Source organism: Chrysoperla carnea, chromosome 4, assembly GCF_905475395.1.
Source record: "Chrysoperla carnea chromosome 4, inChrCarn1.1, whole genome shotgun sequence".
Classification (NCBI taxonomy): Eukaryota; Metazoa; Arthropoda; class Insecta; order Neuroptera; family Chrysopidae; genus Chrysoperla; species Chrysoperla carnea.
The window spans coordinates 75,053,011-75,070,085 of NC_058340.1; the positions used below are offsets into that span (position 1 = coordinate 75,053,011).

Sequence of the window (17,075 nt, forward strand, 5' to 3'; positions counted from 1 at the left end):
ATTATTATTAAGGCTAAACTAAACAACACTCTTCGTCGCTGGCCGAAATAAATTCATAATTAATAACAATATTTGTGTTTTTAATAATAACTCAGATAAGCTGTATTCGCTCCGAGCGTGAATTTCGTTTCCATGACAACGATACACTACTTTAATTATAGAATTAATGGATGCATATATAATTGTGTGGATTGCATTGAAAACTTACATTTAAAATTTAATATTCTTGTTTCACAAATTTAAATAAATAATTACGATAATTAACATTTGAAAAATAATATTTGTACAATTTGATTTCTTATTTTCACAATTTTTAATGCATTAAGTTTAATTAATTAGTGTTTTTCAATCATTTTAATTTGACAGTTTCTATATCATTAACATGTAAATAATTGCAAATTAGTCATAACAGCCCACTTTATCTCCAAAATTTTTCACTTAAAGCGCTGGCATCGATTTTATTATCCCTACCATGACTACGCACACAACGAATATGATCGGAACACAAGTATGAATATATTACTTGATTTTACTCAAAATCAACAAATAAATACGATAATTACCGAATAAATACGATCTGTTTATTTACAATAATAATGGTTGATAGTAAATTAGAAAGTCAATATATTAACGCATGTTTATTTCGTATTACTTTTTTTTTATTCAATTGTTGCATTTCTCGTGTAACAATTATTGGTTGTTAATACCATCTAGTGTTATCTGGACGAGATAAAAATTTAACTTTAGTTACTTTAAAATTCTCAGTGGCAGCACCGAACTATTAAAATAATCCAAAATTGGATAAAGTGTAGGTTGTAAAGTGAATTGAAGTTATGAAAGCGGGGTTCGATATACAAAATTTAAAGAAGACTCCAAGGAGAAAAACTACGGAAGCCTGAATGACTCACAATCAATTTATGAGAAAGTGGCGCTACACTAGCTTAGCTTTTTGTACTACCCACAAGTATAAAATCAACTTTTAAAAAGCCACTAGTTCACTTTCAACAAGTACACTTGTGATTTGTGGCATTATGGAAACGAACCTTTTAGAAGGTGTCGGTATTTTGTCATGTGCAGATTTCTAATTAAAACGTCATAATAAACACTTAATAACACTTTTAAACGTTAAAAGTTAGAAATGTGTAGATGCAAAAGAAAAACATCAACAATTAAAGCGTTATATTTTTTAAATCATATTAAAGAAAATTTTGAGCTAACTACATAATACAAATTACCTACTTTATTGTCTCTTTTTATTGCAACCAACCGTATGGCAGCGACTTTATTGCTTTGTGATATTTTATTTCTATGATAAATCTTCTCCAAATTAAGTAAGAGAGTTGAAAGTCGGTGTATCCCCCCTTAGTTTTGCAGCCCCTTTGACTAAAATTTTACATAGGTATTTCATGTTTTCAAAAACTGGTAAGGACATCAGTAAATCGCTAATTTCAATGAAAAGCACCTTTTGATAATAAATAAGTAATGAGAGGGAAATATGACTTTAGTGATGCAACTCTGCTGCTCGTTAGCTTTTTTTTTTAATTTAAACACGCCAAAAATCACGTATATAATCATAGTACATGATATTTTTCCATTTACAGATTGCATCGTTCGAATTGTATTACTATTTCTAAAATGATCATGAAAGTATGAAATATCAAAAATTTTATAAATACATAATTGGAAATATTAGAAAAAAGTCAAAGAAGCTGAATGTTTTTTTAAAATTTCAAATGAATATATAAAATTTCTGTTTTACATTTCAAACAATTTTATTTATTATGTTTATAATTTTTGAATTAAGTGCATTACTCAGTCGGTAAAGAATGATCTAAACTATTCGATACGTTATCTATGACACTTATAAATAATTTATCTTTGTCACGAAAATTCATGCAAAATGGTTTCACATCAAGTGTTATCGTGACAACTACAGTCAAAGTTGTAGTTTAGAAGATCAAAATAGTTTTAAACCAGCATTGCTCAAAGAAACTTTAAAAATAAAATGTATTGTTTGCAATGGTTAATACCAGTTTTGTTAATACCAAAACCAGTGAATCCAGCATTAATTCATACACATGTCATGTTCATGGTTTTATATTTAATTGGATTCTTTTTAGAACGTAAACCGTGTACAATTTGCAGTTTGGTCTTTTTAGCAGCCGTATTTTTAATATGTTACAGTGGTGTTGGAAATTGTTTATTATGGGGTAGTAATTGTGATACAATTCGTTGTGACAATGGATGATACTTGAATGTGGACACAATAATCACTTTTTTATTTTTATTTTAAAAAAATATTTCATTAAATAAAGACTTAAGTGATATTTTAAAAGCAATAAAAACATAAAAACACAAGTTTTTCTTGAAGAACTAATTTTAAATAAAATGTTTTTTACTACTTGTATATGTCGACACCAAAGAGAAGAATTCAGTGTTGTGTCTTTTTGGCGGTTTATTTGAAAAAAAAAAAAAATGTATTTGTTATATAATAATTAATAATAATATTGTTAAACATATTTTTCTGTGATGTTTAAAACAAAATGAGAATTGATAGTGATTTTTTGAAGTACTTTGTGTATAAATTTAAATAAAACTTGTCACCCAATCACATAAAAACACGAAACGCATTGTAAATAATATTTAAATAGTTATTTCTAGAATATTCTGAAATTGTTATTACAATTTTTATTTAAAACAATGTATTATATAAATATTTGATGAATTACAAGGATTTTTATTTTAATTTATTGTTTTATGTGTTTTTTTTTTCGTCCTATTTCCTCATTTATTTTATGAAAGGAACATTTCGAAAAGGGCATTGTCCACAGATTTAAGTTAACGTTCAAAACATCTATAATAACTGCTTCACCAACCTTCATACCAAATAAATCATGTTATAAAACATTGAAAAACTAAATTTTGGAATGTACTCAAGACCTACAATTTTAATATCCAACACGATACATAAATCTTAGGTTTTTATTAAAGCTAATAAATTTAAAAAAAAATTAACCAATGCCCCACTAATTGCCAAACCGTGGCGAATTCAGCGGTGTTGAAATTAACTGAGTTATATAGGCTCAATGAAGGAATATCCGAAAACCAAGGGATTAACGTATACTCACTCAGTGTCACAAAAAATGCACGGATTACATATGTAATCCGTGCATTTTTTGTGACACTGAGTGTGCTTACAAACATTTTAAATGGTGCTAAAAACTTAACACTAAATCACTCCGAAAATAAAACTTTCGGACAAGATTTTAAACGATCTTTTAAAAGCTTATTCATTCAATCGTTAAATAAACCACTATATGTTTAGGTCAAAATTGTTCATACATCAAGTGCAATTGCGAACAATCAGATGTCAGAACATGATGTCCTCTAATTGTATTCCTCCCACATCTAATTGTATTGGTGAATCATATTTTTGTTTTCTTTATAAATAATAACAACAAAATATTTTTTTTAGTATTCACTACCCAATGCAATCAATTTACAATCAATTATTGTTTAATGATAGTCCCCTCCATATTCTAAATTGACACCTGCTAATTTAATGAATTTGATAGGTCTGTGAATTCATAAATCTTTCTATTTTCCCATAGTCACATCTTCCGCATTAGGCCTCAAATAAAAATTTGGTATAGAGCTTTTCCATTTGTCTTGACAAGCAAAATTTAGTGGTACAATTTTCTGCTACGAATAACAGAACACCCTGTATATGGGGTGATTCCGGAAAAATTTATTATCGAAAAAAATAAAACCAGATCTTATGACAATGAGACGAGTATTTTTTTTTTTAGATATTTCCCGTATCGCTTCAAAATAAAAGCTTTTCGTATCTGATTTTAAGAGATTTCTCCCCATTTTTGTATTTTTTACGAAAAAATTATCCTATTTATGAAGTTTTATCAATTTCCGAAATAGACATAAATATTTTTCCGATAATTTGAAATGTAAAAGTGTTTTTAGTTGTACACACAATGAAAATTTCAAATTGGTTATTAAAAAAGAAATTTATATTTTAATTTTCACAAAACTAAAATATTTTTAAAGTATTCAATAAATCTAGAAACTAAAAGTTACTGAAAATATTTAAAAGTTGCCACTAAAAAAATTAGTTCATAAAATCTTCACATTCAAACAGAGGGGCGTATTGAAAGTCAAATTACAAAGTGTCTAACCTAAAATCGGTCTCATTTCCGCCATTATTTAACATAGAAAAGCCACACGTGCTAATCTTAACTAAAATAAAAAACATTTTAATACCAAAATGGATAAACCAGTAGTTTTGGCTCGTGTTATTAAAGTTTTGGGACGTACAGGATCCCAAGGACAATGTACACAAGTAAAAGTTGAATTTATTGGAGAACAAAATCGACAGATTATTAGAAACGTTAAAGGACCAGTCCGAGAGGGTGATATTTTAACGTTATTGGAATCTGAACGTGAAGCAAGAAGATTACGATAAAATATTTTGTTAAGTAAGTTTTTTACATTTTCTTAATTTTCTTATAATTAATTTTATACTAAAAGTTGTATTTCTTTTTTAGGTAAAAAAATGTTTTTCCGGAGGATTAACTTTTATTTTCAAGTAACAAATGATTTTCTGTATTTTTTTTTTTTTATAATATAAAATATGTAAAAAGGGAATAAAAGTGAATCTACCGTAGTTTCTTGAATTTTTATTTCTTTTCGAACCTTATATTTTGTTTGATTTTCTAGTTGATGAAACCACGTTTGTTTGTTAGAAAATAGTAAGTAAAAATATGTTACATTAATACGTTTAAAGAAATTGAGGGGGTTCACCCATGTAATGGGTTAAAAAAAATCAATTTTGTGTGCGTAAATTGATTTCTTAACATGTGTAGCAATTTATAATTATTAATGTTATCATTTGGGTCATATTGTCCGACGAATTCTTGCTGTGTCTTTTCTAAGACCGATGGTTAATTTTGATGGTATCGCGCTTACTTGAGAATAAGCAGCGCTTTCGAAAAAAAAATCAGAGAGAAGTTTGGTAGACTCGCCAAAAGGAAGCCACTCACGAAGTTTCTAAGTATGTATTAATTATTTAACAAAGCACCCTGTCTATCCCACGGCCTTTGTTTTTGAGTTATCGCGATCACAGGTAGACAGACGGACAATCGAAAATGAACTGTTTAGATCACAGATTATAGTTTTTAATTTAAAAGAGATCTGCAACTCCCTGTAAAATTTTTACTATTTTCGTTCTCTGAAGGTGCCTTTCTCCAGGTGGCTCTACACGTTATATTCGTGTAGGGATATCTATTAGTTTTGATAATAATTTATCCATTTCAATGGTTGTTGGGGAAACAATATTTTATATATTTCTAAATAAATAATAGACCAAGATCCCAGTGCCCCCAGACGTTACTTATTTTCTCATAAGAAATATAAATGGGATAAAGTAGTGTTAGTACGTACTTTGAGTGTGTGCATACCTGCTACCTTGGGTCGACGGCCAATTCATAGGTACCAGGTGCTAAAGGTAGATAAATACAGTACTGATTTTTCTCAGTTCTGATTTTTACATATGTTTTAGATATTTTTGTTAAAAATCAATAATCATTATTGCCAGACACTTTCCATCGGCGCTTACCCTTACCAGACGCTTTAAAGCTGCAAAAAAAAAACATATTCTTACTTATGATCTCACTCTTGATTTTTATATATGATACTAAGGGAACTATTTGAACACCCCTGGTCAGCAGCCAGACCAATTGGAGGGGTCAAACATCCCCCCAGACATAATCAAGAGAGATAAAAATTCTGCTCTGTTCGATATAATCAAGAGAGATTAAAGATTCGTTACATGCAAAATGGAATCGAACCTGAAGATTACAAGATATTTTAAAGTGATCTGGGTTGAGAAAATTTTATGAATAATAAATATAAGTTTCTTTAACCTATGTTTTACATCTTACCATCGAGTAAAATTGAATACTACTATTTAAAAAATTCATGTTTATTAAATCTTAAAATTATACAAAGCTATACATGTCATTTTACAATTCAGCGTGATCTTTACTGTCATCATCGTCGTTTGATAAGTCATCATCAACCCAATGTTGGCATTGACTATCTTCATTATCATCCTTATTACTTTCATTTTCTGTAACAAAAATAACATAATTAAGAATCAAAGACTTACACGGTTATATCAATTATTCAAAGTTAAAGTATAATACCTGATTCTTCTTGAAGCGATTCACTGACAAAGCTCGGCAATTGGTCCCCATCAAACCAGTTAAAATGATATTTATTATCTTCCAACGTCCACCCATTATTGTCAGGACTAAAAATACTAATTTTCTTCATATGAGCATTCTTCCAGAGACTAGTGATATAATTAGCTCGTCGAAACTGCTGTAAAAGCTCACTTTTGCATGGTGGTAAGTTACTAGCATCAAAGTTTTTCACATTTTTGCGATTGAACTCTTCATTTACGTCACAAACCATATAAGTGTTGATGAAGAGTTGGAATCGGGCAGCATCTACGTCAATTATTCCGGCCACGTTGTACAGTTCACAAATAAATTTTTGTATAGTGTTAAACACATTTTGCTCCAGTTCTAAGTCACTGAATAAGTCTACATCGCCGAGTTTCATAAATGCTATCTGGTACTCTGCTTTTTTTTTTCAACACATTAAATGGCTTTTGCTTGCCTTTTCTAAAAAAAGCTGGATTGTAATCGCAACCAGTTATTGCGTGAAATCCTGGCAAGCAACGGCTTAATGTAGGTCCTAAATGTTTATAAATCTCAGTGATATCAATGTATCTAACTTTATTTCCAGTGCCAGTCAACATCCACACATGGCAGTCATAATTTTTTAAATGCTGCATATTGCCCAGCATAATTACTGCAATATCGGTGTCAGAACACTGAATAACAAAATTAGCTTGATCATCAAAATTGCAGATGTGGTGGATAATCTTAGTGTCAGCTTCCTCATGTTCAGGGCAACTTAAATTTTCATCAATAGAAGATACTACTGCATTATTTATGACGGAAAAAGAGTGACAATTCTTGAAATTAACAAAAATTTTTTTGTTGCCAATAAACGGTACTATCTCGTCTGTAGACCAGTGGCGTATAAAGAAGTCAATGAGAGCCTCTTTGAAGCGGATATTTCTCAATTCTTTCGCGAAATCAGACGGTCGAACTTGATCAGGTCCACTGATGCTAAACTCAACTTGTGTCGATTCATTTCGAAGTGATCTTTCGTAATCTTTTATAGAAGGCGAAAAATACTGATCGAAAATGACATCGAATCTTGACGCTGGTAATTGTGTGACCATTTGTAACATTTTTTTGGAGATACTTCCAAATGTTTTAGGGACATTTTTCATACAATGAAGTAAGTAAAATCCATCAATTAGTATAATATCTATGTGAGATGGTGGATCATGTTCAACACCATTTTCTAAACATTTCATTAAAATTGATTTTTGAGTCTTACAAATGCCACCATCAAGATGGCACATTGACAATGGAACTGGAGTTATGGGATACGAAAATATTTTGGCTATATCGACTTTGTGATCAATCGATATACCGATTATACGCCCAAATACATCCCTCTGAATTCGTAATTCCTGCAATTTTTCACCGACTTTCGTTACTTTTTTTTTTCATAATAACAATAACTATAAGAAAGATATCCATAAATAGATATCTCTCTCACACTCAAGCGTACAAATAATGCTCTCGCGCTTATATACATAGCGACACTTTATGTGTGTCTGGGGGGATGTTTGACTCCTCCAATTGATCTGGCTGCTGACCAGGGGTGTTCAAATAGTTCCCTTAGTATCATATATAAAAATCATGAGTGAGATTATAAGTAAGAATATGTTGTTTTTTTTTGAAGCTTTAAAGCGTCTGGTAAGGGTAAGCGCCGATGGAAAGTGTCTGGCAATAATGATTATTGATTTTTAACAAAAATATCTAAAACATATGTAAAAATCAGCACTGAGAATTTGAGAAAAATCAGTACTGTATTTATCTACCTTTAGCACCTGGTACCTATGAATTGGCCGTCGACCCAAGGTAGCAGGTATGCACACACTCAAAGTACGTACTAACACTACTTTATCCCATTTATATTTCTTATGAGAAAATAAGTAACGTCTGGGGGCACCGGGATCTTACTCTATAAACAATACGTCTTTCAAAGTTCGTTTGCATGTCATTAAAAATTGTTAAATTTCTTTGTGTGTTTTCTCAATTGATTGTCTTTATTAACATTTTGTGGATTATTTGTATAGTGGCATTATTTAAGTATTTTGACCGTTTTCATTGTGCCCCCGTTCATTAATTAATTTGTGTAATTTAGTCGTTTTAGGTGTGTTTATATTATTTTCCGATTTATTTTTATGATATGTACTGAGTTTATTTTAGCGCTTAGGTCTTGTTAATCTTGTTAATTACATTTAGGTAGTGTTTAATTGTGATTATAATTGACTTATTAACGAAATAAAATGTTTAACATTGTATTTAACTTATATCAAATTAATAATTAATTGTTATTAATAATGTTCATATTAAAATAAATGCTATTTTGTTTCAAATATTGCAATAAATTATTATTTATTAAAAGGCAAATAAATACAAAAAAATTAAAAAAAAAAGGATAAACTGAATAGAATTAATTCAAATAGTACCTAATTCCCGCCATTTTTTTTTTTAAATAGTTCACTGTAAGTGCCATGGTGGTTATAAAGAAGGAGAACGATCGCTACGTGCTAAAGCATTAGCGCACCTGTCCCTGAAAATTTGTAGAATTTAAAGTTCATTTTCCAGCCACCAGCCGCGCTGTCGTCGGTAAGTAGTATATTAGCACACAACAGCCCGCATTTAATGAGGCAACTTAGCGATCCCAGCGCCTCACTTATTTTGTCCATATTTTGGGGACAATATTTTCTATTGCGATCGTTCTCCTTCTTTATAACCTCCATGGTAAGTGCTTTACTCCAGGGGATTTTTTGCACAATATTTCATGTACAGTAGAGTTGCCTATCTATTTATGTAATAAATTATAATCTGTGATACAGGGGAACTCACTGGCAGTCTTCTCTCAAATTCATATACTCTCCATATTAGTGGACTTGATAATATGACGAACAATATATATATATATATATATATATATATATATATATATATATGTATATATATATATATATTCATCATATCGCGGGTTTTCGGCCATGGTGTTTCCTTGTTTAATATTCTATGCCTGGAACACGAATGTTATCTTAATTTAATACAATTTTAGAGTTACTTTTTTTAACACAGAGGTTGTTAAAAAAAGTAACACACTTCAGAACACACTTCAGTCGCAATATTCACTCACAGTATCAAAAAATTCTATTGCGCGGTGCTTGCGTTATAATAGGAACATAGATAAAATTGTGTAGGAAAAGTCTAAAGTGGTAATATTTGTGATGGATCTAACTTATAAAAATGATAAAGATCGTTTTGGTCATCTTTGTAACAACCAACAATTTGCTGATATTTATTTTATATTTAAAAATGATAAAGAACATCAACGTATTCCAGCTCACAAACTTATTTTATCGGTTGGAAGTGATGTGTTTAAAACAATGTTTTTTGGTAGTTTACCAACACAAACTGATGAAATTGAGATACTTGACGTTGAACCGGATGGATTTAAGGCATTACTTAAATATTTATATTCACAAGAAGTTCAAATAAATCCAGAAATAGTGATGAGTACTTTATACGCAGCGAAAAAATACAACGTGGCAGAATTGGAACTGTTTTGTGTTGATTTTTTGGAAAAGAGTTTAACAGCAAATAATGCGTTTTTATTGTTAAATCAAGCTAGATTTTATGATGAGCTAGAATTAGCTGAATCATGTTTAAAAGTGATTGAGAAAAATACAAGGGAGGCATTAGATTCTGATTGTTTTATCGATATAGATTTGGGTACTTTGATTGCTGTATTAGAACGGAAAACTTTACAAGTGTTTGAATCTGATTTATTTGAGGCTATTTTTTTATGGTCAAAAGTTGAATGTGTTCGAAAAGAATTACCAGTAACACCAGAAAATCAACGTACCGTCTTGGGTCGAGCACTATCGTTAATTCTATATCCATTAATGACATTTAAAAAATTTGCAAACGGGCCAGTTCGAAGTCGATTACTGACAGATATTCAAGTTACAAAATTTTGTATGATTATAGCCTCAAAAACAAATTCTATGGAGACGCCAAGATGCAGTACTAATCTTGCTCTTGCAAAGACTCCTGAGGTCCATTTAAAATTTAATTATTTAACACACCTTATTCAAAAGCAACAACATTTTATTGATTCGTTTGCATTTAGTCAGCCTGTAGTTATCGTAGGTTTTGCACTTCATACATATTTGATGAAAGATAAATCGAAGATAACGTTGACTTTAAAGGATTCGCTTCAGCCAGTTTTCGATATCACTCAATGCAATGATTTATCTTCAACATCTTTAGAATTACCAATCATATTAAGCAGACCCTTTGTGATTAATTCATCTGAGATTTACACGATCGAGACTCAGATTGAGAAGCTTTCTGATGTAAGTAATAATTTTATGGGAACCTATCCGCATACGGGGTAAATTATTTCAATCGCTTAACTTGAAAATTTTTAGACGAGACGGTAAAGCACTAACGCTTTGAGATCGATTTTTTTTCGGGAAATACAGAGGGGAGTGTGCTTTTTCGCATTCGATTCAGGAATTAAATTATATAATTTTTTACCTATGTTTATTCTTTACAATACGCGCTCTTCTTATCTGCTCCGCCGGGATACATTTTCATAAATTCATTTTATGAAATTGGTCAAATTTTGTTTTTCGAGGGGTTTATCGATGATCACGAATATGATGTTAGAAAAGTTCCTCCATGCACCTGGTGACCAAGACACCTAGTTGTAGACCTCATCCTCAGGATCATATCTAAATTGTTATAAAAATCGCCTGGGTACCAAGCTTATCTCCAGGACTTTCTTCAAAAGTTGCCAGGAAATTCATCCAGAATCGGTACTCACGGGTTTTCCGGGTCGCAGATCACAAGCATGATGTCTAAAATACTCCTTCGTTGTACCTGGGGACTAGGATACCCTCATACCATTTTGGGAATCACTGATCTAGGTGCTAGGGACCCATTTAAGATACTTCTCTTATGTATTATTGTTATTATTATTACTCTCTATGTAATATTTAACCTTACTTCGAATCATTTGAGAGTCAAGGCCTCCGTAAAATAGATGCCATTCCCTCTAACTTTAAGTAAAAAATTTTTACTTAGATCATTCCTAAAAATAGTACGTACACATGGTGAGCGATTAAAATTGGAAATTCTATATACAGATTGTGTGATATTAATACAAAAATTTTATTAAAACACTTTTTATTTTTTATTTTAGTGTGACCTGGCCCCACAAAATTGTTTAAATAAAAACTATGGTGAGTTAAATTGTGTATATTGTGGACGTTATAATAGATATCAAGTGGCAAAAATGGCAGTAATGGAACATATAAAACCATTAAATATGAATTCAGTTGATTATTTTAATTTTATCAAGTGTTCTGGCATTATTTCACAAATTATATTTTACGAAGCAAACTCAAACGTGGACCCAGAAGATGTTTTGGTGAGGTCATTTGATATTTTCAAGAGTAACTAATGCCATAATTTGTTCTTAAATTTTTTTGCCTTGTAATTTTTTTATATAATTTCTTAAAAAAGTTAGTTTGCTTTACTTTTAAAATGGACACTCTGATTACGGAAGCCTGAATGTCTCACTGTCTATTTATGAGAAAGTGACGCTACACTAGCTTATTTTTTAAATGTGTACCACCCGCAAGTACACTACCAACTTTTAAAAAGTCACCAGTTCACTTTCAACAAGTGCACTTGTGACTTGTGGTATTATGGAAACGAACCCTTTTGAAGATGTCGGTATTTTGTCATGTGCAGATTTCTAATTATAATGTCATAATAAATACTTAATAATACTTTTAAATGTTAAACATTAGAAATCTACACATGCAAAAGAAAAACATCAACAATTAAAGTATTATATTTTTTTAATAATACTAAAGAAAATTTTGAACTAACTACATAAGACAAATTATAAACATTATTATATTATTATTAAATCCGGACAAATAATTATTAATAATTCCAATAAGTTTCGATAGTGTCTAATTAAAGGATAGTCATCACCGACTGACATCTTCAAAAAGGTTCGTTTCCATAATGCCACAAGTCACAAATGCACTTGAAAGTGAACTAGTGACTTTTTTAAAAGCGTGTTTTATACTTGTGAGTAGTGCACATTTAATAAATAAGCTAGTGTAGCGCCACTTTCTCATAAATTGACAGTGAGCCATTCAGGCTCCGTATCTGATAGCCCATTTCCGATTCACAATTGAAAATGAATAGAATCTTGTTCAAATTGAAAATTATTTTTAATATAATAGATCAGTATTTAGTGCAAAAAAGTGGGTCGTGACTCTGATGCTGACGTAACTCGTATTAATTGAACAGATTCCTTCAATAATCTTTTTCTTTTTGTGCTTCGATAATTTTTATTCGCATTTACTTTGAAATACAGGAATACAGTGGTTTAGCCATTTTCCTTGAATTTTATTTCTGATTTAAATAGACTTTCAGGAGTCTAGAACAGAGTTCCAACCCTTTTTTCGGATTAAATACCGGTTGACAACAATGCCCTTTCTGTTTGCAATATTTTTGAATAAATAATTTTTTAATTTTGATAATTTAGAAGTTTTTTTAACCGATTTCAAACAAAAACGGAGGAGGTTATCAATTCGACTATGTTTTTTTTTTATGTTTGTTACCTCAGAACTTTAGACTGGGTGAACCGATTTTGATGATTCTTTATCTATTTGAAAGCTGGTCCTTCCCGTGTGGTTCCATTTCATTTTAGTCCAGTTTTGACAACGGCATCCATGAGAAAACCACAAAAGTCTTAAATTTGCATTAAGTATATACGACAAGAGGGCGAATAACTCAATACCAAGCCAACCGATTTCGATTATTGTTATTTTTGGAGTCGGTGTCAGCCAAGCTAATGTAGCAAACTGTTCTGTCAGAGTTGTTTCCTTGGCTGACACCGACTCCAAAAATAACAATAATTTTAACTACATTATATTATCGTTATTTTTTTACTTTTTAGTGCATTTTAATTTGTTTTGGAAAAGTTTTTCTTTTGAAGTCGGTTTTCTTTTTGTTAAAAGTTTTTTTTTTATTTTAGATCCGCAATTTTATTAAAAAAATTTTTTAATTCATTTAAAAATTTTGATCTTTTGAAGCTTGAAAGTAAACATAAAATTAATTAGCACTATTTATTTAAATTTAATTTTACAAAGTTTTAAAGTAATTTTCAATTAGTTCCACACATTTTGGTCTATTTTTCATATTTTGAACTTTAGCTTGATAGCGCCCGTTTTTTCCAGCACCTTTTCCATTTAAAATTTCACAAATTCTGTAAAAAACAAAAAACAATAATTTATGGAAAATATTACAAAATTTGCAAACATGCAAACACAGAGCAAAATAAATGCAGACGTTTGAAAAGAAAAGGTAAAAAGGAATTTTAAAAAAAATTTCTTTAATATCTGATCAGTTGAAAGAAAAAAAATGCTTACTTGGGTCCTAATTCTGCAACATCATTTTCTTTTCCATAAATCAAAACATTTCCATTGGTTTTTTCATCCCCAACCGATAAAAATAGGAAAATATCAAAACCATTCAATTCTTTTACAAAAATACTCATAAAATCAGGTTCGGCTTCTTTTCGATGTAAACAGAAATATTTCGGTTTTGATGTTTTTAATTTTTCAATTTCTATTTGAGCAACTTCTTTTAAGATAGTTTGTAAATTTTTTGAAGTGATTTTCAAATTTTTCTGTAATTTTTCCACCAATTCAGCGTGCAATACTGGACTATTTCTAAAAAGTAAAGATGGATTTTGAAAGACGGATATGCAATATCTACATAAAAAGGTGTAATGAGGGGGGGGGGGGTCGAATGATGAAACTTCCAAAAGGCACCTCCTTGGCACTAGCTCAACTAAAATATCGATTTTCAACCTTCTAGCTTAATTTGGGGAAGCTGTATTGAAATTCAAAACCATAAAAACTGCGAAAAACAAAATATTTCGCCATAAACAAAAAAGGAGCTGAGTGGCTGCAAATTTGAAAGACTCAAAAGGTACGTTGACGCCAACCCAACCTATATACCGGTTTTTCTAACTCTAGCTCAATTTGGAGAAAACGTACTGAAGTTCAAAGCCATAAAAACGTCGGAAAAGTGGTTTTCTCCTAGAAATCTTCCCAATGGCAAAACCTGGTGAAAATTTAAGACGCTCTTATCAAGGTCTTGCCTCGATGTTGCCAGTAGTCACTCAAATCTTCAGACATTCTGAAATACTTGAATTGTATAAAATCAAATAAAAAAAGCTTACTTTAATAAAGCTGTTAATTTTTGTTCACGCTCCAAACATTGTTGAAAATGATTGGTAACTCGATTTCCCACCAAAAAATATACTAAAGTTTTATCTTTTCGTTTACCCTTTTCAGCATTCAGTAACTTTATTACTTGTAATTGACTTAGATTTGTAACATGTGTGCCGCAGCACATGTGGCTATCAATTCCATGAATTGTAATTACACGAATATCACCAACATGATCGTCAGGTAAACCACGTGTTCGAGCTCCATTGATAATTAAATCACCACCTTTTTCTCCAGATTTCTAAATTAAGTAAATTACAAAAAAAAAACGGGCAAATATTTTAATCTGTTATTCGAATAAAAATCATTTTGATCCAAAAAAGACAAAAGTGAGGACCGTAATTTCTGAGATACCAACAAAATCGTATACAAAGGGCGGTATATCGGACACAAAAATTCGTTTTCGGGGGCTTTACATATTACTGTACTTTCGGGGAGTTTGTACTTCTTATATTACCTTTTCGTAGTCTTTTATGACAGAAACTGAAACTGTCAAACTGGCACGAATTAATTCATTACAAACATCTTCAGCGTGTTTGATTTGTTCAGGTGTCATACTTGGAGTATCCAATTCTATGTAAGACACGTCTTCTCCAAGCCACCATGACGATGTATTAAATTGAAAATCACGATCAATAATCGCTGAGATCAAATGTTGACCTAAAAATTTCATCAACAAAATAACTTTGAACATTTTGTTTAAATAGAATTCGAATATTTTGCCCAATCAAAATTACCCGAATGTTGTTGCATATGATCGTTTCGTCGAACCCAATCAATTTCTTGTTTCACAGTGTCCCCAATTTGAAATGGTTCGGTTATAAAGTGAACAGCTTCAGCCCCACGTCTGATTACTTGGAACACGGGTATATTATTCAATTTTCCATAATCGCAAGGCTGAAAATTTATTTAAGAGTAATTATTAATATTTACAAAATTAAAGGGATTGGGGAAAGCGAAGTATGACCAAAAGTTGTTCATATTTCAATGGAAATCAATCTATTTTGATCACCCGCAAATTTATTTTCACACTATTTCTACAAAATCGAATAAGCCTCGACGAAGCTCGAGTTACTAAACATTTACCTTCATGGGCTCCGCTACTATTAGGTAATAATAAGGGAGTTATTACCTGACCACCGCCTTCGGGAAATAAAATTGTATCTTCTAAAATAACTTCATATCCATCTACAGTTTTTTCATTTCCGTCCACAAATGTTTTAACTTTTGCTTTTTCGCATGATTTTACTTTGGACTCAAACTGCAAAAAATAAAATATGTTCTAGAAATTTTTCTCTTCTACAGAAATTAGTAAAAAGTGAAACATTTTAGAAAATATTGTGTAGAAAAAACATTTTATGGTTTATTGAAATTTTGGGCTATTTGCGATGATTTTTTGGGTGACTATAAACGATCTTTTGGGGTAATGGAATTTTCTCCAATGGGAGAAAATGACATAATCACATATAGCGACGTAAAATCGTCACTATTTTAAAGGGAGAAATTGAGTTTTAATTATTTTATCTACGCCCGTGAAAAAAAAGTACTTTTCTCACTCATTATGCATGAGAAAAATAATTCAAAACCGCCCTAGTGTGATGAATTTATTTCCGCACTAGAGCTGTAATGAAACCGAGAAAAAAAGGAAGGGTGGAAATACAATTGGAGGTAAACATTCATAGGAAAAAATAATAAAATTAATGTATTAATGTAAAATTGATAATTTGAGAAGTGACAATTATCCTACTCATGGATTAAAGAGGTTAAGTACAAAATTTTGGATATCATCATGATTTTATTTTTACATAAAGCCGAGAGAGTGCTAGCCATTTTTGTTCTAGAAAACTAAAATATCATGGATAAAAGTACGAATTGAAAACCTGCTTTAAAAAGCTATCCTCTTGACATTTAAACACCATTTTTTTTCCTGCCAAAATAAAATGTCAAACTTCTTATTTCATATATGAACCGTGGTGAATATGACCTTTTAGGGGCAGCCATTAATTAAGTAAGATATGAAATATACATAGTATATAAAGTTTAGTCCCAAGTTTGTAACGCTTAAAAATATTAATGCTACGAAAAAAATTTTGGTTTAGGTGTTCATAGAATCACCTAATTAGTCCATTTCCGTATGTCTGTCTGTCTGTCTGTCTGTCGTATGCCCGTCTGTCATCACGATTACTCAAAAACGAAAAAAGATATCAAGCTGAAATTTTTCTAGTGTGCTTAAAACGTAAAAAGTGAGGTCGTGTTCGTAAATGAGCAACATAGCTCAATTGGGTCTTGGGTCCGTAGGACCCATCTTGTAAACCGTTAGAGATAGAACAAATTTTTAAATGTAAAAAATGTTCCTTATAAAAAAATAAGCAACTTTTGTTTGAAACATTTTTTTGTAAACATCACTGTTTACAAACGAGGTCGCTAATTAGGTGATTATTTTGTAGTATGTATTAATATGGGAATATCAGTCATGTGTGTGTGGCTATTCAAGAGT

The 17,075-nt window shown here is 30.8% G+C and overlaps 5 protein-coding genes across 5 annotated transcripts; 3 read left to right on the forward strand and 2 right to left on the reverse strand.

The window, feature by feature from the left end:
- Positions 1 to 1,890: 1,890 nt before the first annotated feature.
- On the forward strand, positions 1,891 to 2,625 carry LOC123298448 (bladder cancer-associated protein). Its single transcript, XM_044880447.1, has one exon. The coding sequence runs from the start codon at positions 2,006 to 2,008 to the stop codon at positions 2,246 to 2,248; it is 243 nt and encodes an 80-aa protein (XP_044736382.1). The 5' UTR covers positions 1,891 to 2,005; the 3' UTR covers positions 2,249 to 2,625.
- Positions 2,626 to 4,185: 1,560 nt separating this feature from the next.
- Positions 4,186 to 4,678, forward strand: LOC123299172 (40S ribosomal protein S28). Its single transcript, XM_044881445.1, has 2 exons — positions 4,186 to 4,490; positions 4,560 to 4,678. Exon 1 carries the CDS (start codon positions 4,280 to 4,282, stop codon positions 4,475 to 4,477), a length of 198 nt encoding a protein of 65 aa, XP_044737380.1. The 5' UTR covers positions 4,186 to 4,279; the 3' UTR covers positions 4,478 to 4,490; positions 4,560 to 4,678.
- A 1,357-nt stretch (positions 4,679 to 6,035) lies between these two features.
- Positions 6,036 to 6,489, reverse strand: LOC123298940. The gene is made up of 2 exons (XM_044881041.1): positions 6,219 to 6,489; positions 6,036 to 6,142 (listed from the first exon to the last, which is right to left on the reverse strand). Exons 1-2 carry the CDS (start codon positions 6,487 to 6,489, stop codon positions 6,036 to 6,038), a joined length of 378 nt encoding a protein of 125 aa, XP_044736976.1.
- A 2,946-nt stretch (positions 6,490 to 9,435) lies between these two features.
- Positions 9,436 to 11,809, forward strand: LOC123299169 (BTB/POZ domain-containing protein 2-like). Its single transcript, XM_044881441.1, has 2 exons — positions 9,436 to 10,609; positions 11,461 to 11,809. The coding sequence occupies exons 1-2, from the start codon at positions 9,479 to 9,481 to the stop codon at positions 11,719 to 11,721; spliced, it is 1,392 nt and encodes a 463-aa protein (XP_044737376.1). The 5' UTR covers positions 9,436 to 9,478; the 3' UTR covers positions 11,722 to 11,809.
- Positions 11,810 to 13,422: 1,613 nt separating this feature from the next.
- On the reverse strand, positions 13,423 to 16,562 carry LOC123299170 (alanyl-tRNA editing protein Aarsd1-B). The gene is made up of 7 exons (XM_044881442.1): positions 16,459 to 16,562; positions 15,711 to 15,839; positions 15,316 to 15,475; positions 15,036 to 15,238; positions 14,530 to 14,819; positions 13,712 to 14,014; positions 13,423 to 13,548 (listed from the first exon to the last, which is right to left on the reverse strand). Exons 1-7 carry the CDS (start codon positions 16,495 to 16,497, stop codon positions 13,425 to 13,427), a joined length of 1,248 nt encoding a protein of 415 aa, XP_044737377.1. The 5' UTR covers positions 16,498 to 16,562; the 3' UTR covers positions 13,423 to 13,424.
- Positions 16,563 to 17,075: the final 513 nt, after the last annotated feature.